This window comes from Schistocerca piceifrons, chromosome 6 (genome assembly GCF_021461385.2).
Source record: "Schistocerca piceifrons isolate TAMUIC-IGC-003096 chromosome 6, iqSchPice1.1, whole genome shotgun sequence".
Taxonomy (NCBI): Eukaryota; Metazoa; Arthropoda; class Insecta; order Orthoptera; family Acrididae; genus Schistocerca; species Schistocerca piceifrons.
In genome coordinates this window covers 111,641,401-111,667,315 of record NC_060143.1, presented here as the reverse complement: position 1 = coordinate 111,667,315, position 25,915 = coordinate 111,641,401, and the positions used below count along the sequence as shown (strand labels likewise).

At 40.1% G+C, this 25,915-nt stretch overlaps 1 protein-coding gene across 1 annotated transcript in view; it reads left to right on the top strand.

Moving 5' to 3' along the window:
- The window catches only part of LOC124802470 (transmembrane protein 87A), a 74,781-nt gene that overhangs the window by 37,015 nt on the left and 11,851 nt on the right, over positions 1-25,915 (top strand). Inside the window, exons 9-13 of the mRNA XM_047263259.1 lie at positions 720-938; positions 2,954-3,074; positions 8,094-8,197; positions 17,251-17,327; positions 17,413-17,471. Of these exons, the coding sequence (XP_047119215.1) occupies positions 720-938; positions 2,954-3,074; positions 8,094-8,197; positions 17,251-17,327; positions 17,413-17,471 (580 nt within the window). The remainder of the gene's footprint in view (positions 1-719; positions 939-2,953; positions 3,075-8,093; positions 8,198-17,250; positions 17,328-17,412; positions 17,472-25,915) is intronic.

The following is a 25,915-nucleotide window of genomic DNA, read 5'->3' as shown; positions in this document are numbered from 1 at the left end:
CGATAGGCAAGCTTTTGGAGCCAGTGGTTCCTTCTTCAGGCAGAAGGGTTGAAGGGGAAGGAAGAAAGGTAAAGGAAAAGGACTGGAGAGGTCTAGGAAAAGGTGTAGATTTTGGGAAAGTCACCCAGAACTGCGGGTCAGGGGAGGCTTAAACACGGGATGAAAAGGAAAGACTGATTGTTGGGGGCTGCATGTGATGAGATTTAAAATCATGATAGCTGCTTAAAGGTGGAAGACAGGGTAATGTGCAAGACACAGATTACTACTAAAACATCATGCACAAGTTAATAAGAGTGAGAAGTTAAGTGCGTTGTATGTAACAGAGGTGGGAGGGGGGGGGCGGTGAAAAATAGATGGGAAAGACAATGAAAGATGTAGAAAACTAGAACAGAGTGTGAAGCCAAAGAGTAGTTACAGCGAAGAAAAGCTGAGATGGAAGAAATTAACGTAAATTAAGGCCAGGTGGGCAGCGAGATATTTTAATCAGCTGCTGTATCTTTCCTACGCAATTTGTTTTCTCCTATTGTGCCTTCATTTCTTAGCTTACGATCCTAGGTTTAACAAGTCCAAGAGTAATCCTTCAGATCCTTTTTGGTCTGCTCTTCCATAGCTGCTTGTCACAGTTGATAGGAGGGCTGGTACTTATGAGTTCATATATCTTTGCGTGATATGTTGTTTCAAAGTGTACATTTACTTTCAATATCTCTTTGTGTTTTCAGGCCACGGCTTGGTCCAATGCTGCACCGTGTTGTGGGGACTGGACTTCTATATTTTGTATTAGCATCAATAGAAAGCTATCTCCGTGTTATGCACCAGAAGAATGACCGCAGCAATCAAGTTCTTATATCTGGCATTCCACTTGCTGTTCTCGACTCTATCATTTGTTGGTGGATATTTACTAGTCTTGTTCAAACAACTAGAACTTTGAGACTTCGTAGGTAAGCTGATTTTCTGCTTTATGATTTAGTGACATTATTGAATTATGAGATTACTTATACAAAACTGATTATAAAACTAACTGTTACACACTGCAGTTTTTATTGATGCTTCAGTCATACTTTGTGTTGTGTAATATATGAAAAGGTTTGTCCTGATAACCTCAATAAGAAAGTCAGTTTACTAATAATCAGATGCTTCATGTTTTAGGTATAATGAAGGAAAATTAAAAGAGAATAATGTGTCATCATTGTTCTGTTATTAGTGAAGCTACTACAAAACTTAACTGTCCTTCACAGGGCACTGTTGGATCCAACATGTCTTGTTTGTTTTCTGTTCCACAAAGTAGATTAGATTAGCTTCAGTTTTCCCTCTACAGACTCAAAAATGAGATGATTCTCGTGGGTGGGGAGCATGTCAGAAAGTATAATGTAACTATAACATAAAAAAACACTTGCATTTTATACTCACTTCCCTGATCATTTGTTATGAGAGTGTCACCATATGTGAATACATTACAGTAAAATGGAACTACTAATATTTACAGAATTAAAACACTGTCAGAATAAAACATAGTTATGCACTTCCAAGAAATTTATCACACTCAAAATACCTACTCTTGACTGTTGTGATCAAGTGTTGTCAAAACTGGAATCTAACAGACATTTTTACTTAAGCTGGTCTAACACTCCCTGTTACGATATTAATCTGTATAGTATAAGGAGTTGTCTACCAAAAAGTCTTTCAAACTATCTTTGAAATGTGCTATACGTGAAACCAAATTGTTAATGGTTGCTGGCAATGTAGTGAAAATGGGTGTTCTTGGGTATTGGGCCTCTTTTAGACTAAGGTAAGTGATTTTAGGTCTATATGTAGATTGTTCTTATTCCTAGAATTGACACTATGTATTGAGATATTGGTTGGATATCACACACTTTATTTGCAACAAATTTCATTAAGGAATAAATACTGAGAGTCAGTGGTTAGAATACCAATTCCAGAAAACAGCACTAATGTGTGTTATGTGTGAAAACCAAATGAACCTGATTCATAAGGAGAAAAGCAATTTTTTTTTTTAGCTAAGTGTCGTGTATGAGATGGCCTTGTGACATATCCTGATATTCCATGTTGTAGCAGAAAGGTTAATATTCTACCCCAAATTATATATGTCACTGCATTGTCTGTATGACTTGACGTTTTTGCTCATAAATAGTAGACCCAGGAAGACGGACTGCAATTAGAATACTGAAGGTTAATATTTTTGTTTCTTTTAATTCCACTGTTTCAATAAACAGGAGTAAAAAAGTGTGTAAATCATGCCACAACAAAAGATGATTTAACAGTATGCAATTGGTACTATGAAGACGCTGAAAGACATTAGAAATTTACAAGTGTTACCCACCACAGAAAATGAATCATGTTTATTTGACACAGCAAAAGGGGGAAAAATCAGAGGTGTGGACTCTGGAGGAGGAGGCATAACTTCTTTTTAAGGCTCACTACACTGTCTTTTTTATGTAGTGGAAGCATCTTGCATGGAAACTAGGTGATACATAATAGTCCACTGCAGCATAAGACCGTTATTTCCTGTTGAACTATCATGAAAAATTGTGCAAGTTACTTCCCATGTGTCAATGTTTTATAAAAGGCCTACACGCCACCATTGTACAAAACTAGCTTCTGTTTTTCAACTTTGATTGTTACTCATCATTGTAATATGTTCAGGTACTGTGTTTTGTGGTGAATTTCCTTTTGAAGTAGCTTTTACTTTTCTTCTCTTGTTTATTTTTAGGTATACATCATGAAAACAAAGAAAATGATGTACTAACTTTAGACTGTGGCCAAGAACCTTAAATTGTAGTGCAAACTAGTCAAAAAGTGAAATAATGTGTCCTTGATAATTTGTGAAGGATGTAAGAATATTTTCCTTGAAATGATGAATAATGACTGACCTAAAATGTGTTTTGATTTGTCGCAGTCGCTACGTACATCTAATTTTCATTTTTGCTCTTCACAGGAATTTGGTGAAGCTTTCTTTATACCACCATTTCACCAACACACTTATATTTGCTGTGGGTGCTTCTGTAATATTCATGCTGTATTCAATAAAATACCACAGATTCACAAACTGCTTAACGGTAAGTAGTTAGGTTTTTGAGCTGTTTTGTGATATTGGTGACTTATGATGTAGAAATAGCTGTATGTTATATAATGAATAACTTTGGCCCTCGATAACTTAGAAACCTAATGCATCACCAAAGATACTTATATGTGGGTGTTTTCTTTTGGATGTGTACCACAGCCATCAGATTCCTTACATCCTTTTTTAAATCCTGTTAATTCTTGATACTGGCCCAGACAGCTGTCTATGAGATATTATTAATTACTTTGGCTTTTGATAGCAACTTTAATGTTGAAATACCCATTGATGAACCAAAACATAGTGACCACTGGTTAATAGCTTGTTTGTCTTTCTGTGGAACGAAATGCATCACTGATTCTGCATATAAGGGATCCGACAATTCGTTGGTAGGTTAGTGCAGATGTAGCGTTAGGTATCTACGCATGGATCATGTAATTCGCGAAAATAATGGGCTGCTGATTTGCGTATGCGGTGACAATATTCGATAGCATCCCAGGTGGATTCCATAGGATTTACATCAGACTAATTTGGTTGCTGAGACATCAACTTTAGTTTACTGTAATGCTCCTCAAACCACTGTAGCATGGTTCTGGCTCTGAGACACAGACAGTGATATTGCTGAAAGATGACATCACCATCAAGCATGAGGGGATGCAGGTGGTTCGCAGCTGTCAGCGTGTCTAGGATTACTACCACTGGTCTCATGCAAACACAGGAGAATGTCTCCCATAGCATAATACTGCTCCCACTAGCCTGCGACCATAGATTGCAACATGTTTTGAGCTGGTGTTCACCTCAATGATGGTGTTTGTGGAGACAACCGTCGACCTAGTGTAGCAAAAATGTTATTCACCCGAAGAGCCGACCTGTTTCCACTGAGCGACGATCGAATCCCAATGGTCCCGTGACTGCTGCAATTGTAATTGACTATGTTGTTGGGTCAATGTGTGAACCCACGTGGTCTACTGTGGAGTTCAAAGTTCAACAGTGTGCTCTGAAACACTTGTGCCTGTAACAGGGTTGGACTCCTTTGACAGAGATGCCACAGATCACCATCTATCCTACTGTACAGGGCAGACAAGCCTCTGTCCCGATTCCTAAGCCGGGGAAGGACAAGCACTTGCCTTCCAGTTATCGACCTATCTCGCTTACCAGCTGTGTCTGTAAAGTGATGGAGCGAATGGTTAACTCTCGATTGGTTTGGCTGCTCGAGTCTCGACGCCTACTTACCAATGTACAATGTGGATTTCGTAGGCGCCGCTCTGCTGTTGACCATCTGGTTACCTTGTCGACCTTCATTATGAATAACTTCTTGCGGAAGCGCCCGACCGCGGCTGTGTTCTTTGATTTGGAGAAGGCTTACGACACCTGTTGGAAGGCGGGCATCCTCCGCACCATGCATACATGGGGCCTTCGCGGTCGCCTCCCTCTTTTTATTCGTTCCTTTTTAATGGATCGACAGTTCAGGGTACGTGTGGGTTCTGTCCTGTCCGACACCTTTCGCCAGGAGAATGGGGTGCCACAGGGCTCAGTTTTGAGCGTCGCTCTCTTCGCCATCGCGATCAATCCAATAATGGATTGCCTCCCAGCTGATGTATCAGGCTCCCTTTTCGTGGACGATTTTACCATCTATTGCAGCGTGCAGTGTACACGTGTCCTGGAGCGCTGTCTTCAGCGTTCTCTTGACCGTCTTTACTCCTGGAGTGTCGCCAATGGCTTCCGTTTTTCTGCCGAGAAGACGGTCTGTATTAACTTCTGGCGATACAAAGAGTTTCTCCCACCGTCCTTAAGACTCGGTCCCGTTGCTCTCCCAATCGTGGAGACAACCAAATTTTTAGGCCTTACATTTGACAGGAAACTTAGCTGGTCTCCACATGTGTCATATTTGGCCGCCCGTTGTACCCGTTCTTTAAATGTCCTCCGTGTTCTCAGTGGTCTGTCGTGGGGAGCGGATCGAACCGTCCTACTTCGTCTATATCGGTCGATCGTCCGCTCCAAGCTGGATTATGGGAGCTTCGTATACTCCTCTGCACGGCCATCCATCTTACGCCGCCTCAACTCCATACAACATCGGGGTTTACGACTTGCGATCGGAGCATTTTATACCAGTCCCGTAGAGAGTCTTCATGCTGACGCTGGCGAATTGCCACTCACCTACCGGCGCGATATACTGCTTTGTCGGTATGCCTGTCGGCTACTGTCAATGCCCGACCATCCGTCTTATCGTTCCTTTTTTGACGACTCTCTTGACTGTCAATACGGGTTGTATGTCTCTGCCCTGCTACCCCCTGGCGTTCGCTTTCGTCGCCTCCTTCAACACCTTACTTTTTCCCTCCCTGCAACCTTTCGAGTGGGCGAGAGCCGCACGCCACCTTGGCTCCAGGCTCAGGTCCGCGTTCACCTTGACCTCAGCTCGCTCCCAAAAGAGGTCACTCCCGGTTCGGTCTACCACTCCCGTTTTTTGGAACTTCGTTCGAAGTTCATCGACATGACTTTCATTTATACAGATGGCTCTAAGACCAATGACGGGGTCGGGTGTTCCTTTATTGTCGAGGCACAAAGTTTCAAATACCGGCTCCATGGCCATTGTTCGGTCTTCACAGCTGAGCTCTTTGCCCTCTACCAGGCTGTTCTTTACATCTGCCGCCACCGACATTCTGCTTATGTCATCTGCTCAGATTCCCTGAGCGCCATCCAGAGCCTCAGTGATCCGTACCCGGTTCACCCTTTCGTACACCGGATCCAACGCTCTCTTCAGCAGCTGGTGGACGTCGGTTCTCCAGTTAGCTTTATGTGGGTTCCTGGCCATGTCGGTATCCCTGGGAACGAAGCTGCAGATGCCGCGGCCAAGGCTGCGGTCCTCCAGCCTCGGACAGCTTCTTGTTGTGTCCCTTCGTCCGATTTTAGCAGGGTGATTTGTCGGCGCATCTTATCTCTGTGGCATGCCGATTGGGCTGCACTTACTGACAACAAGCTTCGGGCCTTAAAACCTTTTCCCGTGGCTTGGACGTCCTCCTCACGCCCTTCTCGGCGGGAGGAGGTCGTTTTAGCCCGGTTAAGAATTGGACACTGCCGGTTCAGCCATCGCCATCTGCTGACGGCTGCGCCGGCGCCGTTCTGCCCATGTGGGCACTTGCTGACGGTTAGACACATTTTGATGTCCTGTCCAGATCTTAACACACTGCGCCTCGATCTTAACCTGCCAAATACTTTCGATGCCATTTTAGCGGATGACCCACGAGCAGCTGCTCGTGTTCTTCGTTTTATCAATTTGACAAACCTCGCTAAGGACATTTGATGATGCTGTTTTTTAATCCTATGCCTGTCAGTCTGTCTTTTATCGTGTTTTCCCTTTTAGTTGTTGTGGTCAACTTGTGCCTCGCGGTGCATTCTTAGAGTAGTCAGGGCGCTAATGACCATTGAAGTTGTGCGCCCTAAAACCACAAAAAAAAAAAGACAAGCCTCTGAACCCTACGTCCGCTGAAGAGTCGTGGACATCCAGACATTTAGCAGTTAGTTGTAGTTTCACAGTCATATCTCTTTCCATAGATGCTCACAACAGTAGTATGTAAACATTTGATCAGCTTTGCTGTTTTCGAGAACTCGTTCACAGGATCTGCGTAATAATACTCTGCCCTTTGTCAGAGTCACTTATTTCATTGGATTTCCCCATTTGCAGTCCATGTCTTTGCTAGGGTGATCCCCCATCTGTGTCTGCTCCACTGGCAGCTGAGAATCAGTAATATTGGCAAGGAAGGAGGCAGGCGTGGGGAGATGTGTGGAGGAATATTAGAGGAAAAGACAGGTGGAAGTAGAAAATAAGGAGTGAAAAGGTGTCGTTCACAGAACTGAGAGCTAGAGGAGAATGATGGGAGGGAGGTGGCATATTGACAGGATGATGTGCAAAGTGGTAGAAGAGAAAGTGATATTTATGAAATGGAATTAAGGAGGAGACTTTAGCAGAGGTTTATGCAAAGGGAATTAAGAGAACTTCTGATGTATTGGATTGATAGTTCCCACTTATATAGGTAAGAGCTGCATTGTGGTTCAGGATTATGGTAATGTGGCCATTTTATGCATGCAGAATGAAATTGAAAGGCTTATTTATAAAACCATGATACTGAACTAGTCATTGGAGCCAGCAAGGAAGTAAGGCGTTCGTGGAAGGTTTTCATGGGGAGGCTAGGTGGAAGAGATGGAGAGAGATTGCATTTGTTTGAAATAAGTTGTGTAGGTGCGTGCTTATCAATTACTGTGAACAGTAAGGTGTATGGTAATGTTTCCATTGAAGTGTACTATAGTCATTAAAGCGTCTCACAGAACTGATTTTCTCTTTGTGTTTCTCAATAAAACAAACAAAAAAGAACATAGAGAGAGAGAGAGAGAGAGAGAGAGAGAGAGAGACTGAGTAGTGCACTAGTGAAAACGTGTTATTGAACAGCTTCTTACTATACATTCTAGAGGAGATTGACTATATTTTAGTATTTGCATTGGTACAGCGGGATAGCCAATTTAGAAATTATTTGTGTGTGTACAAACGACATTTGGGGTTGCAGCACCCACACACACGTGCTTGGAACAGCTACAGGTGGGAACAACAAGAAGTGAGATAGCCAAATATAGAAACAACACAGCTTAATTCTTTTAATAAAGTAAACATGCCAACCAGCCACTGTTTTTACTTTATTGTGAGAATTAAACTGTATTTTCATGCAGCCATGGCCCCACCATGTCAGTTTTCAACAAAATAACACAAACAGTAATGTGAAGTAGGAATAGATGACAGTACACAACCTCAACAAAGACACTGGATGATTTGGAAATGTAGACATTAAGCTTTTAGTTTTGATGCTAAGATACTGCTATACAACCAAATGGTGGGATAATTTTTAACCACAGTTCAGTTTTATATTTGTTATGAACAATTAGGAATTGGTGGATGAAATTTTGATATTCTTCATCATTAATGAAGGACAAGCAAGTTCTTTAGTAATAGTCTTCTGTTTTCTTTCAGGACTGGAAAGAACTATGGGTTGATGATGCTTACTGGCATCTTTTATTTTCTATTATCCTGTTAGTCATAATGGTGCTGTGGAGACCAACAAACAACAACCAAAGGTAAGTTATATCATCAATTGCACCTGCACTCAGTATTTTGGTTTGGTTATGTGCGTAGGTAAATGGGTGCCTCATGAAAGAGCATCATCGGAGGCTTTCAGTTTTTGTTAGCAACTAACAACAGTAAATGACATAAAATTTATTCAAAATTAGTAACTGTGCTGCTTGAACAATATGTATCTATTAATGCGGTAAAGCAGCACAATCACTGGCTTGCTACCAACTTGGGAGCACTTTCGACTGCTCGCTGCCTGGAGCCTGTGTTGGAGAGAAGTGTAGTTCTATTCTCCGCTCGCAAGGCTTTGAAACAGATATAACATTTGCTTTGATCAGTTTGTTCTGATTCTGACAATAGGTTTAACTAGTGGAGTGCCATGCCTCTATTATTTGAGAAGACAGATCTATTTATCTGGATTATTGGATTAGTTTGTTTGAGCATATAAAATTCTACCAGGAAGTATAACGTGCACAGCACTACACTTCTTCACAGTGGATCAGGAACAGGTAGAAGTTGAAACTTGTGGAAAGCTAGTAGCCACACTTAAAGGCAATGCCTCGGGAAACACTAAGTCTAAAAAATTCTTGCTATAGAATTGCTGCAGCAGTTCATAGATATTTTATTAGCTCTGGAGGAAACACTTGAAGTTTGTGGTTTTTCTGCTGTGTTTGACAAAAGCACAGGTGTACAGGGTTCAACAAAAAGGCATGGCAAACTTTCAGGAAACATTCCTCACACATAAAGGAATAAAATGTTATATGGACATGGGTCAAGAAATAATTTATTTTTGGGTCAAGAAATAATTTATTTTAATGTTGGAGCTCATTTTATACTTCGAAATCACATTAATCAAAAAACACAGAAACAGAACGTACCGGCATTCCATGAAATGATTTCTTACATGAAATTTTCAAAATAACATCTTGGTTGCGTTTAGTTAGAATGTACAGTAAGTTGTAATTCTTAGGTTCACCACCAGTCATTGTTGTTCCAATTAAACAAAGATAATGTTGATATCAGATTCACTTCATTGCTTGTGTTGACATGCAGCTGACTTCATTCCTCTACTAGCATCATGCACATAGCATCAGCTCTTCCGAATTTGTCCCAGACATGGTTTCCGGTAAAATGTAGTGGAAGAGTACTGCAATGTGGAGTTGGTAGATGCCCATTTGCTGTATGGATTGGCAAATAGTAATGACCATGGTACTGTGGAGGAGATTTCCAGAATGGCAGTGCCCCAACAGAGCACATGTGAAGCAGTTGATTATAGTCTTTGGGAACGTGGGACATTTAAGCCTACTAAACATGGCTGGGGGAGATGTAGGATGAGGACATCTTCACTGTAGGAGGAATTTCTTTGTGCAGTTGACTACGACCTTGGTGTCAGCATATGACAGCTGCAACAAGTAATGTTGACCACATGTCTGTCTGAAAGTGCTTCATGAGAATCTACTGTATCTGTTCCATGTGCAGTGTGTGCAGGCACTAACAGTAGCTGATTTTCATTCAACAGTGTGTCAACCCTGTAATTTTTGGAAACTATGTGTCAACCCCACATGTGCTATCCACGGATCAGGCATCATTTTGAAGATTGTGTTGTTGACTTGTAGAAACTGAGCTCTAATATGGAAATAAAACATTTCCTGACCCACATCCATGTAACATATTTTCGTCCTGTACATGTGAGAATTGTTTCCTGAAAGTTTGGCTATAGCTTTGTGTTACACCCTGTATTTTGCTGTGATGTTTCTAATACTTGTACCTAGTGTCAAGATGGAGATGTGTGGAAGTGAGAAACTTACAGATGTGGTGCCTCTAAATTACAAGACAACTGGACAAGCTATATTTATAGCTTCATAAGATTCTGTGTCAAACGTAAACTTGAATTGGAATAAACTTCTTGATGTATTACTAATCACCAAATTTCAGCTTGATTTAGCCTGTGATTTGGTGAAAAATACATGTAATCAACTTGGGAAGAGTGTTTAGAGTATTTCATTCCAGACTTTGAATTTTGATTTAGACTGTTTTTCTGAAGTTTGAGGTTTTTGTAGAATCTTAACCTGGCGAGGATGTGATAAAAGAAAGACAGTATGTCAAGGATGTGGTGAGTCCTAAGTATTTATTGGTGCCGTTTTAAGAAAAGATGGGAAATTAGTCACATAATCAGTAATAAATCAGTCTGGCAGTCAATTCCTGCGAAGATTCTCTGGTGAACTCTCAGATTCTCGTATGCAAAGTCCTCTGGAATGCAGGTATTTCTTTTCGGGCTATCAGATATTCATTGACAAGCATATGGCCTTGTGTTTTGATAAAACTAGAATGTTTTTGGGTCTTATTATTATATTTTATTGATGAACAATATCAGTGCTTATGCGAACCCTATTCAATTTTGCATAGAACACTGAGGCAATTTTCTTGAATTGGGTCTTACATAATACATCAAACAACTTGTTTACAATGCCTACTCCACCTTTCATTCAATTATAAAGCATTTTTATCTCTGATTTCTTCTTCTCTCCAGTCCATTCATCAATCTGAGCATTGTGGGGAAGACTATAGATATGAGCAATACAGGTTTGTTTTTCTTTGGTATACAAGACACAAACCCAACTGGAAATCGTGAATAAAATGTTCTTGGTTTTCAAGCCGCGTCAATTCAAATAAAATCCTCAAGCTTTTGATGACTATTTCCACCATCGTCGTCAGGAGTTCACTGACTGCCGGGGCTACTGCGGTTTCTCGCTTATATAGGCATGATGACATCATCAGCAGCCAACCAGATAGACCCAGTGTGGCGCGTGCGTAAGTCGACCCGGGCAGCTAGCGGAGCTTTTGCCCATGGCAGCACCGGTGACGTCAGGTGGTGCCAAGGGCAGGCGCCACGTTTGAAACTGCCACTCCCACGCTGTGCATCTGTCTTTGCTTTCTTTCGATGTCCAACGCCCGCCACCATGCCCTCCTGAGTGTGTACCCCTGATCTCTGTTGAAATTGTTATTGTTTAAACGAGTCTCAGCTGCTTCCTTTATAACGGAGTCCCAATATGTAGAAGCATGAGTCAACACTTTTGTATTTTCGAACTGTATTTTATGTCCATTTTCTAGGCAATGCTCCGCTATGGCCGACTTGTCAAGCTCCTAACTCACTGCTAGTTGCTCCACGGTGTGGCAGGAATGCAGTCCTTTTGGCCTCTTCTACTGATTCACCAGGTGTCTTTTGTCGGCGGCCCTTGAAAGCATTTGTGATGTCACTTTTGCTGTATCCAGTTTCCCTGAAATCATGTTTTAAGTTCTGCAATTCAGACTGTAGGTGGTCGTCGTCAGAGATAATCTTGGCTCTATGAACCAATGTGTTCAGGACCCCTTTCTTGTGTGCAGGGTGGTGGAAACTATTGGCTTTCGAGTACTGATCAGTGTGTGTTGGTTTGCGGTACACTGAATGACCAAGCTGGCCTCCTGCCTTCCGCTCAACCAAAACATCCAAGAGCGGTAGCTTGCAGTACTTCTCCATCTCGACAGTAAATTTAATGTTGGGATGGACACCATTCATGTGATTGACGAGCTGCTGTAGTGTATCTTCACCATGAGGCCATATCAAGAAGGTGTCATCAGTATATTGTTTGGAAAGAAAGACGGCCGTAATTTTGCAGTTTGCAGAGCCTGCTCTTCAAAGTGCTCCATGAAGAAATTTGCGATTGCTGGAGACACAGTGGTGATCCCATGGCTGTGCCGTCCGTCTTCTCATAATATTCATCGCAGTACAAAAAGTACGTTTCCAGAATGAGATTTTCACTCTGCAGCGGAGTATGTGCTGATATGAAACTTCCTGGTGGATTAAAACTGTGTGCCGGAGCGAGACTCGAACTTGGGACCTTTACCTTTCGCAGGCAAGTGCTCTACCATCTGAGCGACCCAAGCATGACTCACGCCCCGTCCTCACAGCTTTACTTCCACCAGTACCTCGTCTCCTACTTTCCAAACTTCACAGAAGCTCTCCTGCGAACCTTGCAGAACTAGCACTCCTGAAAGAGAGGATATTGCAGAGACATGGCTTAGCCACAGCCTGGGGGATGTTTCCAGAATGAGGTTCGCAGGAGAGCTGTGAAGTTTGGAAAGTAGGAGACAAGGTACTGGTGGAAGTAAAGCGGTGAGGACGGGGCGTGAGTCGTGCTTGGTTATCTCAGATGGTAGAGCACTTGCCCAAAAAAGGCAAAGGTCCCGAGTTAAAGTCTTGGTCCGGCACACAGTTTTAAGCTGCCAGGAAGTTTCAAAAGGTATGTTGTCGTCATGACGTGACAGAACAACTTAATGATTCCAGATGGAAAATGTTGGGCCACAAGATCCAGCGTATCTTGTATTAGCACCCACGTAAAAAGTGACACGAGATCCAGGCTAACCATTAGGTTGTTTGGGCCTATCTTCATTCTCTTGAGTGTCTCAACAAACTTCTGAGAGTTGACAACATGGTGTTCAATGTCCCAATTTTGATGCTAATAATCCTGCCAGATGTTTAGCAAGTCTGCAGGTGGGCGAACTGATTGCACTAACAATGGGCCTCAGAGGACTTTCTTTGTGAATCTTTGATAATCCATAAAGCCTGGGAGGTCTGGCCACAAGGCGTTAATTTCAATTTCTTTACCACTTCATCTGGCAAACCAGAATTCTATAATAACTTCCCTATCTTTCTGACAATGGCCTGTGTGGGGTCACGACTAAGCTTGTGGTATGTAGTGTTTTCTAATAAATATAGCATCTTCAGGTGGCAGTCTGCAGAGTTCAGAACAATAGTGGCATTCCCTTTGTCTGCTGGCAAGACAACCAAGTCTTCATTCTCATGTAATAACTGTAAGCAACATCGTTCCTCCTGGCTAATATTAGATTTTGGTGACTTAGCTTTCGCCAGGATATGGCTGGTAGTTAGCCTGACGTCCTCAGCTGCATCGTGTGAAAGATTCCTAATGCACTGCTCTATTCCACTAATTATATCCAATATTGGCAGACGTCGTGGAGCTGGAGAAAAGTTGAGGCCTTTACTTAGTGCTGATATAGAACCGTCATCCAGCTAGCTCCGCGCTATCTGCTCGGGTCAACATACGCGCGTGCGTCACATTGGGTCTATCTAGTTGGCTGCTGATGATGTCATCATGCCTATATAAGCGAAAAACCGTAGCAGCCCCGGCAATCAGTGAACTCCTGACGACGATGGCGGAGATGGTCATCAAAAGCTCAAGGATTTTATGCAAACTGACACGGCTTGAAAACTGAGAACGTTTTGTTCATGTATGCCGTTGCGAAAGACTCCGAGTACACCCAACTGGAAATCAACTTCAAATGAATAAACTTCTTTACCACGTTTCAAAAAATTCCAGAGGGACTTGTCTCTTGTTCTTATGCACTGTTTCCACGGAATTCAGCTTATTTTCTTTGAGAAAATGTGACACTAGTTCACAGCTCATTAACCAATTATGGAACATCAGTGAAAATGGTCCATCTGCCACTTCCTGGCATATATTTCAAGGTTGAAGGTATAAAAGTTCTTTGTATCAACCAAAGCTAATATCTTTATGCCATATTCGGCCAGTTTTGGTGGTATGTATTATGTAAATTTTCATCTGCCTCTGAATGCAAGCAGCATTTCATCTATGCTTGTGTATCCTCCAAGGACATGGGCTGTTTTGCCATTTCATTGAACGTTTCACATATCTGACACATTGATGTCAAGTTGCCCAACAGTTTTCTTTCTTCACATGTAGATTATCATCAAAACGAAGACAGATTGAAATAAAATGAAAACGCTGCTAAGTCATTGCTAATCGAAATATTTCAACGCCTGTACTGTCTGAAGCCCAAAGGCAGCTGTTTTCTGCCTCCCAGATTGGTAAAGTCTGCAGAGATACAAGAAGCCTATGTTAATGTTCAGTTCACTCATGCCCTTTTCCATAACGAAATAGTGATTTTCAACCACTTCACTTCACAAGCTGCTATCCTTCCTGTAAATAATATTTTAATTTATTTCTCTCCTTTTTCTCTAACCCCCCCCCCCCCCCCTACCCCACTTGTCCGCTGCCCTCCGCCTAAATTGCAGCACTTCACCGTCTGTCATCTCCACCATACTATCCCTCCCCCTCCCCCGTGCGCGCTTTAAGTGTGAAAGTCTTTTTATTGTGACTATCTGCGACTCAGTATCTCTGCTATATGGTGAGTAGCAACTTTCCTTCTCATAATATTAATACTAAGTATATTTTCATTGCAAAACAGACTCCAGCATTCAACAACTGATTGTGCCGAACTTGCTACCAAGCTCACTCCAGGTTCCTGCTCATGATATTTTTCAGAATGTGTCAAAACTTGTTGTTGAGGTGTTTTTGCACTACTTAGTTCCATCTTTACCAGTATTCTTCATGTTCACTACCATCTGTGATAAAAGTTGTCTTCACCGTCTGATGGCTCCACCAGCCAACAGCATAATGCTCAGCCTACCGTTCTTCGTCATCCATTTTGACCAAATATGTCTAAAACACAAAATAAACACTAAAAATATTAGATTGAGAAATGTAACAATATTATGAAAAGGAAAGTTGAACTCACTAGTGTGTGTGTGTGTGTGTGTGTGTGTGTGTGTGTGTGTGTGTTTGTCTATTTTCAACAAAGGCCTTGCTGGCTGACAAAGCTTGTATTGTGACAGTCTTTTTGTTGTGCCTATCTGCGACTCAGCATTGCTGCTATAGGATGAGTAGCAACTTTCCTTTTCATAATATTGTTATATTCCATCCTGGATTTTCCATTGTTAGATTTAAATTGAGAAATGTCATAAAGTACTACATTGTGCTTGTGGAAGAGTCATAATTACCCTTTGCACACATCTGTCTCCGTGCGCTGGTGGCGACCGACTGAGTGGTCTCATGCTGATGGGATGGGATTTAAATAGCTTCATGTACTGAGACCTTCGATAGCATACAACTGTGGAACAAAAAACTGAACACACTAAACTGTTACCTTTATTAAAGAGTTTGAAGATTGCTTCATTATTGAGAGAAAGAGGAATTCTTTTGATGGTGAAACCAGCAAGCTTTAGAGAAATGTGAGAGGGATAATATTTCAGGCAGAGTCGAAGGGAACACTGAACTTCACTCGGCTGCACCTCCATACTACACTGATGCCTGTTAGGGTCACAGGGCCATGTAAATTTGTGTTCACAGCCCTAGGTTCATGTTTCAACCATAGGATGGTAATTAACTCTATCTATGCTGTAGTATGTACTTGATATGAGATAAGACAAAAATAACTTACATATGGTGCTTAAAAAGAGGGCCGTCAGAAAGTAACACGGCAAATGGCAAAAAAGTAATATCTAAATTGGCCATAAAATAAAACAACTTGCTGAAAATGTGGCATCTGTTATAACTCAAATAAAACTCCTGGAAGAAATATCCAGCGGAACTGGCTTAAGAAATTCTATGGAAAAAACAAAACTTTTAACAAATGCTGAGGATGCTCCAAAATTCCTGAAAATAGATATTTGCCAAATAGAGGATAAAAAATTTCAAATATCTAGTGGGGAGATAATCAAAGAAAATGACTTGGAAAAATCTTCAATAGAGGAAAGGTTGCATAAAATGAGGAGAGCATATGGCATTGCTGAAAACAACTGCAATAAAAAAGGCCCATCCAGAAATGCAAAAATAAGGTGTTGGGACACAGTAGGGGAACCGGAACACCTGTATGTAAATGAATGCCTGGCTTTAAACTGTAATGTAGATAAATTAGAAGTACTAAAAAGGCAAATTATAAGGAAAATATTAGGACCACAAAACACAGCAGAAGGTTGAAAATTATGAAGTAATGCTGAAATATAACAAAATATAGAAAATATTTAAAATGTAATGAGAAAAAGAAAAATCATGTTTGTTGGGAATTTATTTCAAATGCAAGACAGTAAATTAACTGATAACATTTTCAAATATTTGTGGGGGAAGAAATCCACAAGAAGCTGGTTCAACGAAGTAAAGGATGATTTAGAAAGAAATAATATAAAAATAGAAGATATAAATAACAGAGAATACTTTCAGGAAAAGTATTGAAAATGGAAAGATTCCAAGACAGTGTAGTTAAAAAGGCTGGTTCAAAATCGTCTGAAAACAGAAAGAAGAAATATAGTGAACAGATGACAGCATACTGGAAGAAAACAAAAGAACAAAGAATGATGAATTATAATTGGAATTAGGTCCTCAGATGTCTATTTGCAGGGGGGAGGAAGGTAACTTTTTGCTATCTGTATTAGTAGCCCTGGATATTTCTTGGGCGATTGCTGTATCAAAATGTGCTAGGAATGAACATTTCCATGAAGTTCCTATCATGCTTTGATGCAGCCATTGACCAAGCAGTATTTACACGCTATTGATAATATCTAGTCAGTTGAAACTAAAACAGCATTTGAACAATGTACGTACCAATTGACTGAAACAAACTGTAAGAACTGTACAGTGCTGGATGGAGAGTATTTTGTGCCAATGTAGTTGCTTTCTGTCTAATTCTATTGACTTATGAAGTGAGTATTCATTTTTAACAAAAATATCATTATTAACGTGATAAATGTGAAGAACAGGCAATCAAAGTGCTGTGATACTCCATTATTACATCAAGAATACTTGCCCAGATGCCTTCAGTTCAGTTTCGCAGTTTATGGAAACATTTACATTTGTGTTGTTTCATGTTATAACCAGTTACTGCATGTTCAGGCTGTTCCTAAGAATTCCTATCTGTGTATTGGGAGCAGCAAAGTTGCAGATACAATGCACTAAAATACCCTGGCTTTGGTCATCATCCTTTATTATTAAAATGTCAGACATAAGTTTGATGAATTTCTGTGATATGTCCAAAATTTTCGTTATTTACATCATGATCAGTACGATGTCACTTAAGAAAAATATAATTTTATGATTAGAAGTTTGTCTTCCTGTTTAGTTTTTTTTGTATTTCGTTATAATGTGTGATGTGGATTACGTGGTTATGTTCTGCTTTCTCATGTTTTTCTTCTCTGTGGTTGCTTCAGGTATGCTTTCACACCACTCTTAGATGCACCAGAAGATGACGACGAGGAGGATGAACAATTTGTCAATGATGCTTTTGGTTTGTAAAACAAATATCATTGCTGGAGACCTTTTGTTTTGTATTTATGTTGTGTTCTACATTAACACCTTTTTTTTTATTTTAGGGGTGAAAATGCGAGGCAACAGGAGTAATTCTCCTAAGCCAAAGTCTTCTAATTCTGTTGTAAGTATCATGCATTTTGTTCCTCTACTTATAATAATTTTGTCATAAGCTCTAAATAGAATTGTTTGTTAAAAAAACTTCATAAGAAGCTAAGGATTTAATTTGATAGAAGATACTAAAATTTAAACTCATGCTTGATAAATTAGCGCAGTGGAGGATGGCAAAATTAACCCATAAGAGAAAAACTTCTTGTGCTGAATGAGAAGTGGATTTTCTGTTAAGCATCTCAAGGCTTATGTTAAAGAGTGAAGTATCAGACTTGAATACTGAATGTGGTGCAGTGGAACTGCCCTCAGACAGCTGAACCAGTAACAGCAAAACTGCCGGCCAGTGTGGCCGAGCGGTTCTAGGCGCTTCAGTCTGGAACCACTACAGTCGCAGGTTCGAATCCTGCCTTGGGTGTGGATGTATGTGATGTCCTTAGGTTAGTTAGATTTAAATAGTTCTAATTTCTAGGGGACTGATGATTCAGATGTTAAGTCCCCTAGTGCCCAGAGCCATTTGAACAGAAAAACTTTTCCCAACCTTGTTAACATTTGACTGTTGCTCGTGTTGTTGATCATCATGTGGGGAGAAGATTAAGAGAACAGTAAGGCTCATGCTGGAGCGAAAGGCAGTATGAGCAATTTCTGGTATATATAAAAATCACAGAATACTACATCCAGTTCATTTATAGATGAAAATAATTTTGTCTACAGTACAAACGAGAATGTAAGTTACACACCATATCTTACCACTGGTAGATACATCTTAAGGCAGTACTGCATTCCCTCCTCTTACCTCTCTTCTATGCCTCTTCAGTAACCTGCTGGTAATTTCATCCACACTTAGTTTCATCAGTCTTTCCAGTGCCATTGTTTCTCTTTCCCTGTCTTTCCAACAATCTTTACTTAGATGACCGTTCATTGCATGCAGTTTCTTTGGAATACATGTCTCAGCATAGATGCTTGTGTCAGTCTTTTCATTTCAATTTGTTTTCTTTCCTTTTCTATTATTCTGGTTATTAATCAGTGTCAGTCTGTTCTGTTTTAAACAATTTTCTCCAAAACTAAATTTCAGAACTATCCAAATATTTTCTTTTTTCCTTTTGACTATCAAAGATTCACTGCCACACTGTGTACAGCAAACATGATAATAATGATGATGATGATGTGTCACTGCCACACTGTGTACGGCGAACATGATAATAATGATGATGATGACGTGTCAGTGTATGCTGATTTTTGTGGGTGCAGGGCATTCATAAATAATTAGGTTCAGGAGATGATATTTTAACTTCAGCAACTTGTACTTAATGTGTGGAAAGTGATATTGCAATAATTCAGTGGTTTTCATGACAAACTGAAGCTTGTTGTCAAAGAATGGTCCATCTCAGTGAGTTTTTACTGTTGATGAGCTGACACTCTAGAAGTCCTTCTTGCGATCAGATAACCACAATTATATATCTCTCTTTAAGTTAATTTCCTTGAAATATCACATATTCCTACTCTGTAACAGAGTATGCACTGTGATGAACATTGGTGACAAAACTGTGTCATGTAAATAAAGAAGTCGGTTACTGGACTAAGACTTGAACCCAAATCTTTTGTGGGCAGCACATAGCCATTATCATGGCTGAGTATATCTCATGAACTGAATCTTAAGTTTCAGCTTACCACTACTTCCATTTATATTCTCCAACCTCCACAGCTGTTCTACTATGCATTTGTACAAGTATCCCTAAGAGAGAGGATGTAGTAGAGAAGACACACACCTAAAAAAGAAAAGAAAAGAAATTCACAGTTTAATTTTTGAGCTTCTGGGGAAATTCTTAATTTTTCATCATACAAACTTGTGAGGCAATTTTTAAAGGCCAATGGCATAATCATCCTCAAATACTTTGATCTATGTGTATAACACAACACCATCCAGCCATCTCAACATCTTAAATCTCAATTTGGAGGAGGGGAAAATGCTGTTGTGAAGGACCAGTGTTTCTCAGAATCCAGCAGCATTTGTGTAGAATAATGACTTGTTTTATAAGGAAATACCAATCACAAATTCCAAGAATTAACTTTCTCATGAATATTCGTTACTAAGGTAGAAATGGCGAACATGATAGTACAGTCGGCAAGTGATTTGACTGAAGGCCCTCAAGGATTAGTATAAAGCTCTTTATTTTACACACAAATAAAGCTACAGAGAAATTGCCTATTATGTAGAGAACATTGGTGCATGTAAAATTAGTTGTGCTGTAACTCTGTAGCCAGGAGCATATATCCTGAATTTAAATACTAACATGCAAACTTTCGTAATACATTCAACATTATTCATATCAGTTATTTTCAGATTTATCATAGCACAGTAACATCAGATTGGACATAGCCCAGCATCGCTGCTTTGGAAAACGAATCCCAGCATTGCTACCTTGGAATACGAGGACTGTTCAAAAAATTCTGGAACTTTGTCCACAAAATTTATCTGTGCTTACCTTTTAGTTATTGTGCATTGTCTCCTTCACAATTGATACAACACACCCAACACCGTTTTCACTTCTGGAAGCAGTTTTGGTATGCCTCTTGTTGGATCATGCAAAGCGCCGACTGCGAATTTTCTTTGATCTCGTATGTCATCGCAAATCTTTGTCTTTTCAACAAGGTTTTCAGCTTTGGAAATAAAAAAATTGTCTGCATGGGCCAGGTGTGGAGAGTACAGAGGATGAGGCAGCACAGTGATTTCGTTATTTTGTGCAATAGTCACACACCAACAGGGATGAAAGTGCAGGTGCATTATCATGATGCTAGAGCCATGAATTGTTCCCCACATTTCAAACCGTTTCCTTCTCTCATTCTCTCACAGGCATTGCAATATGTCCCAATAGTACCATTAACAGTTTGTCCCTGTGGCACCTGACTTGATGAGCTTCTTTAGGCCTTGTAGAACCTTTCCTTGGTCTCAACATTGTAATTGTAGAACCATGTCTCATCACCAGTTATGGTTCTCTTGAGGAACATCTTGTTCTTCGTGTCATCCAAAAGCTCTTCACAGATTGTGAGGCGAAGGTCTTCCTGATCTTTACTCATGCGGATGTGGGACAAACTTGGCGGCAACACGATGCATTCCAAGATGCTTTGTCAGAATTTTATGACATAATCCAACTGAAATGTTACATCCTTCTGCAACCTCATGGACAGTCATTCTTCAGTTGGCATGCACAATTTCGTTGATGTTCCTGACATGATTGTTGTTGGTGGACATCGAAAGGCATTTTGAACCTGGGTCATCTTTAACTCTGTCCAGCTCATTTTTAAATTGAGTGATCCATTTATAACACTGAGTATGGCTTAAGCACTCATCACCGTAAGCTTTCTGCATCATTGGTGTGTCTCTGTAAAGGTTGTCTTGAGTTTAACACAAAATTTAATACAGACACATTGCTGCTCCTCTAACTCTGCCATCTCAAAATTCACAAACTGTACAACACAACATTCTACTCAATATAGCACTGAATAATAACTAACAGAGATACAATGATGAAACTTCTGGCAGTTACACATTAATCCTTTTGGTGCCTGAACCATTTATCATAGGACCTCAATTTTTTCTTTTATAGTTAGTACCTTCAGCTACAGGAATATGAGCAGAGAACACTATTAGGCCTCATACTTCTAAAGAAAACAATATTTGTATTAGTGTTTTTGTATGGAAACAATTAAAACTTTGGTTTTAAATCATATTTAGCCACATGTAATATAATTGAACTTAAAATTTGGCTTCATATTATCAATATACATGGTATTCTGAATGATATAATTTTTGGTGGTGTGTTTCTGTCACGTTTTAGGAAATAATGCACCCTGAAAAAACTGACGCGAAAAATGGGCAGAACATCTATAATTTTGTCACTAGTTTCAACAGAAAATAACATAATACCAATTAAGTTTTAGGGCCATGTATTAACACATACATGTTGACCAACACATTTGGGATGTAATCTCTTCTTACAGAGTACACACATTGTTCTTGATTGTTGTCTCGTATCTTTTGTAGATCTTGAACCACTCCTGGGACAATGTGCAGATGATTTTTCCGTTGAATTTCAGACGTGTGAGTGGTGTCTCGGCCGAAGATAGATTTTCTTTATAAAGAATGTAAGCATTCAGAAACATTCTGCCAGTTATTGCTGAAAATCACTTTTCTTCCATAATTTCACAGTCTTCCTCTCATCCAGATAACAGTACGTCGTCATATCTGAGTAATCAATCCCTCCCATGTATTTATTATATTGAAATATGACATCAGGTTTCTTCATTTGTTGTCATTTGCAAATACTTCTCTCTGACACTGTTTCAGTAGAGGAACTGATCAACAGAACTGGATTTTTCTGCAGAGAAGCACAAAGGCCTTTCTAAAGAATTTAACGTGTCCAATATCAAATTTGGAAAGAAGATTAGGTGGGAGGAATTTTCTGTTCCTCTGTATTGTGCCAATGAGGAATGTTCCCATGGAATACAGTTTTTCCACTACTGGAATTGAGATGAAAAAATTGTCACAGAAAATGTGGTACCCCTTGTTCATGTAATTACTAAGAGCAAGTAATTTTGTAATAACGACATAGCCTAATCCGTGCTCTTTTACCTCCACTCTGTCAGCTTCACATCTTGCTCCACGGTACACATAAAATCCAAGGCAGTAGTTCACCACAGAACCACATAGCATCCAGAACTTAACACCCCATCTGTGGTGATGTTTATTAGGGAGATACTGGATGAGTTGAGAATGAGTTGTAGAGCCAACAAGACTTTCGTCAACATTCAGCTGTTGATGAGGCGTATAATGGTGATAAAACACATTATTTGCAATGTTCAGCATAATGTCAGAATTTGCATTGGGGTCATACACTTAATGCCCAGGAGGGTGCAATTTTGTATTATCTATCAAGTGGAAAAATTTTAGTAGCTACTGAAATCTATTTCGCGAAAACATTCGGGTAAACCATGGAGTTGCCAGATTTTCGTCTGTGGACCAGTAACTAAAAATTGTCTGTTTCTTTACGAGTCCCATATTTAGTATTACTGCCACAAAAGCCCTCATTTCTGGCACTGAGGAAGGATACTACTTTCTCACAAGAGTTCACTGATAAGTTTACGTTTGCCTCGAGAAATAGCCGCGCACATCTGTTTGTTTCCATTGCCATTATTGTCAACAGTTGCACTGGGGGTGGGGAAACAAGTTAAAAAAATCAATTGATGTAGCATTTATTGGTACATGTTTGGGGCCTGGCAATTCCGAAAATGTGAAGCAGTGCCCCATATTGCCTTCGAAATGAATGTAAAACAACCTTGTGTTTGAAACTCGAAAATATCAATTATTGGCATCGACAATCGAATGAAGTACTTGACGACTATCTTTTGACCTTCGTTTGCCTTCCCCGATATCGATATACCACGATCTGTGCCTTAGTTTGAAAGTAAAGTGTGTGAAAATGGCAGTACGATTAGATCATACCTGGCACTTTTCGTGTGTACCTGCGCGATCCGATTAGATTGTACTTGGCACCGAAAGGGTTAAATACAGGCCTGCATTTTGCTCCATCATCCATCTACTTACCAGGCGGCAGCAGCATATCACACATATATTGGTTTTGAAATATACAAGTTTTTGAAGCCAGTGGCTCCTTCTTCTGGAACACGAGTTGACGAAGTAGGAAGAGGGACGAAGGAAAAGGACTGGTGAGATGTAAGAAATGAGGAGAGTTCAGGAAAGTCCCCCAGGACCCCAGTCCAGAGGAGACTTACTATTTGCTACGTCTCACTAGTCCTTTTCCTTCACCCCTTTTCCTACCCCTTCAACTCTTCTGGCAGATGAAGGGACCACTGGTTCCAAAAACTTGAAAATTTTGATACCTTTTGTGTGTTCTCCTGCCACCACTTGGTGAGTAGATTTTTTTTATCTATCCAATAACATTGTATTTTCAAAAATTGTTTTCGCTGAAACGTTGTTTGTATAAGATACTGATTTTTGACTCCCCCCCGCCTCCTTCCAGAACTTTTCTGCGGGCTGCCTGCATTTGATTAGGAGATCTTGAGACTAGCTCAAGTTCCTAATTGTACCATACTTAATAGGTGTGGCACTCTTTACAAATCCTGATGCAACTCTGGTATGCTTGCCTTCTTTTTACTTCTGACTTGTTAGTCATTGTGTTGTAATATCTTGCATATTATTCCCTAAGCAGTATTTTATATGGCAAAGAACTAATGGTGTGAGTTATATCCTCTACAAGACAAACTATTGTTGAGAGCTACACCAAACCAGTCTTTGGCCTGATAACAATATCATCAACTGGCTGTGTGAATACTGACAGTTTGTTGGTAACTGTGTAAGAAATAAAACAGAAGAGCTCTGCAGAAAGCTCAATAACATAGGGAAAAGTGAGATTAGCTTCTCTTGTCTGAGTACTAGATGATTGAGTAATAAGGTAGAAGTGTTTCTTGTCTAGCTGGTAAATTTATAGAGGAGTCTGAAAAGTAGACATACCGTGCCTACCTGAGCATAATATACCTGCATGGTTAGTGTTGTTAAAAACACAAGATTACATGTTAGCATCGTACTCATGTAGAACTAATACAGGAAAAGGAGTTGTCTCTTATACAAACAGAAAACACAAGTTCAGAAACATTTACAGAAGCAGATTCTGTAGTGATCATCACATAGAAGTGTGTGCTTCTAAATGAATACCAAAAAACAGTTTATTTTAATTGTAACTGTTTAGATTTCCACTGGGAAATTTTGAACTGTTTGACATGTAGATTCCTTACTGTGCTATCTGTCATGCGGCAACAAGTAGTCAATTGCGGTGTTTCAATGTAGATTTTCTAAAGGATTAATAGGAAAAACGATCTGGAAACATTATTTGGATCCTACAATTTCATCTCATTAACCTTCCAGTTGTTGTTGTTGTGGTCCTCAGTCCCGAGACTGGTTTGATGCAGCTCTCCATGCTACTCTATCCTGTGCAAGCTTTTTCATCTCCCAGTACCTACTGCAACCTACATCCTTCTGAATCTGCTTAGTGTATTCATCTCTTGGTCTCCCTCTACGATTTTTACCCTCCACGCTGCCCTCCAATACTAAATTGGTGATCCCTTGATGCCTCAGAACATGTCCTACCAACCGATCCCTTCTTCTGGTCAGGTTGTGCCACAAACTTCTCTTCTCCCCAATCCTATTCAATACTTCCTCATTAGTTATGTGATCTACCCATCTAATCTTCAGCATTCTTCTGTAGCACCACATTTCGAAAGCTTCTATTCTCTTCTTGTCCAAACTATTTATCGTCCATGTTTCACTTCCATACATGGCTACACTCCATACAAATACTTTCAGAAACGACTTCCTGACACTTAAATCAATACTGGATGTTTACAAATTTCTCTTCTTCAGAAACGCTTTCCTTGCCATTGCCAGCCTACATTTTATATCCTCTCTACTTCGACCATCATCAGTTATTTTGCTCCCCAAATAGCAAAACTCCTTTACTACTTTAAGTGTCTCATTTCCTAATCTAATTCCCTCAGCATCACCCAACTTAATTAGACTACATTCCATTATCCTTGTTTTGCTTTTGTTGATGTTCATCTTATATCCTCCTTTCAAGACACTGTCCATTCCATTCAACTGCTCTTCCAAGTCCTTTGCTGTCTCTGACAGAATTACAATGTCATCGGCGAACCTCAAAGTTTTTATTTCTTCTCCATGAATTTTAATACCTACTCCGAATTTTTCTTGAGTTTCCTTTATTGCTTGCTCAATATACAGATTGAACAACATCGGGGAGAGGCTACAACCCTGTCTCACTCCCTTCCCAACCACTGCTTCCCTGTCATGTCCCTCGACTCTTATAACTGCCATCTGGTTTCTGTACAAATTGTAAATAGCCTTTCGCTCCCTGTATTTTACCCCTGCCACCTTTAGAATTTCAAAGAGAGTATTCCAGTCAACATTGTCAAAAGCTTTCTCTAAGTCTACAAATGCTAGAAACGTAGGTTTGCCTTTCCTTAATCTTTCTTCTAAGATAAGTCGTAAGGTCAGTATTGCCTCACGTGTTCCAGTGTTTCTATGGAATCCAAACTGATCTTCCCCGAGGTTGGCTTCTACTAGTTTTTCCATTCGTCTGTAAAGAATTCGTGTTAGTATTTTGCAGCTGTGACTTATTAAGCTGATAGTTCGGTAATTTTCACATCTGTCAACACCTGCTTTCTTTGGGATTGGAATTATTATATTCTTCTTGAAGTCTGAGGGTATTTCGCCTGTTTCATACATCTTGCTCACCAGATGGTAGAGTTTTGTCAGGACTGGCTCTCCCACGGCCGTCAGTAGTTCCAATGGAATATTGTCTACTCCGGGGGCCTTGTTTCGACTCAGGTCTTTCAGTGCTCTGTCAAACTCTTCACGCAGTATCATAT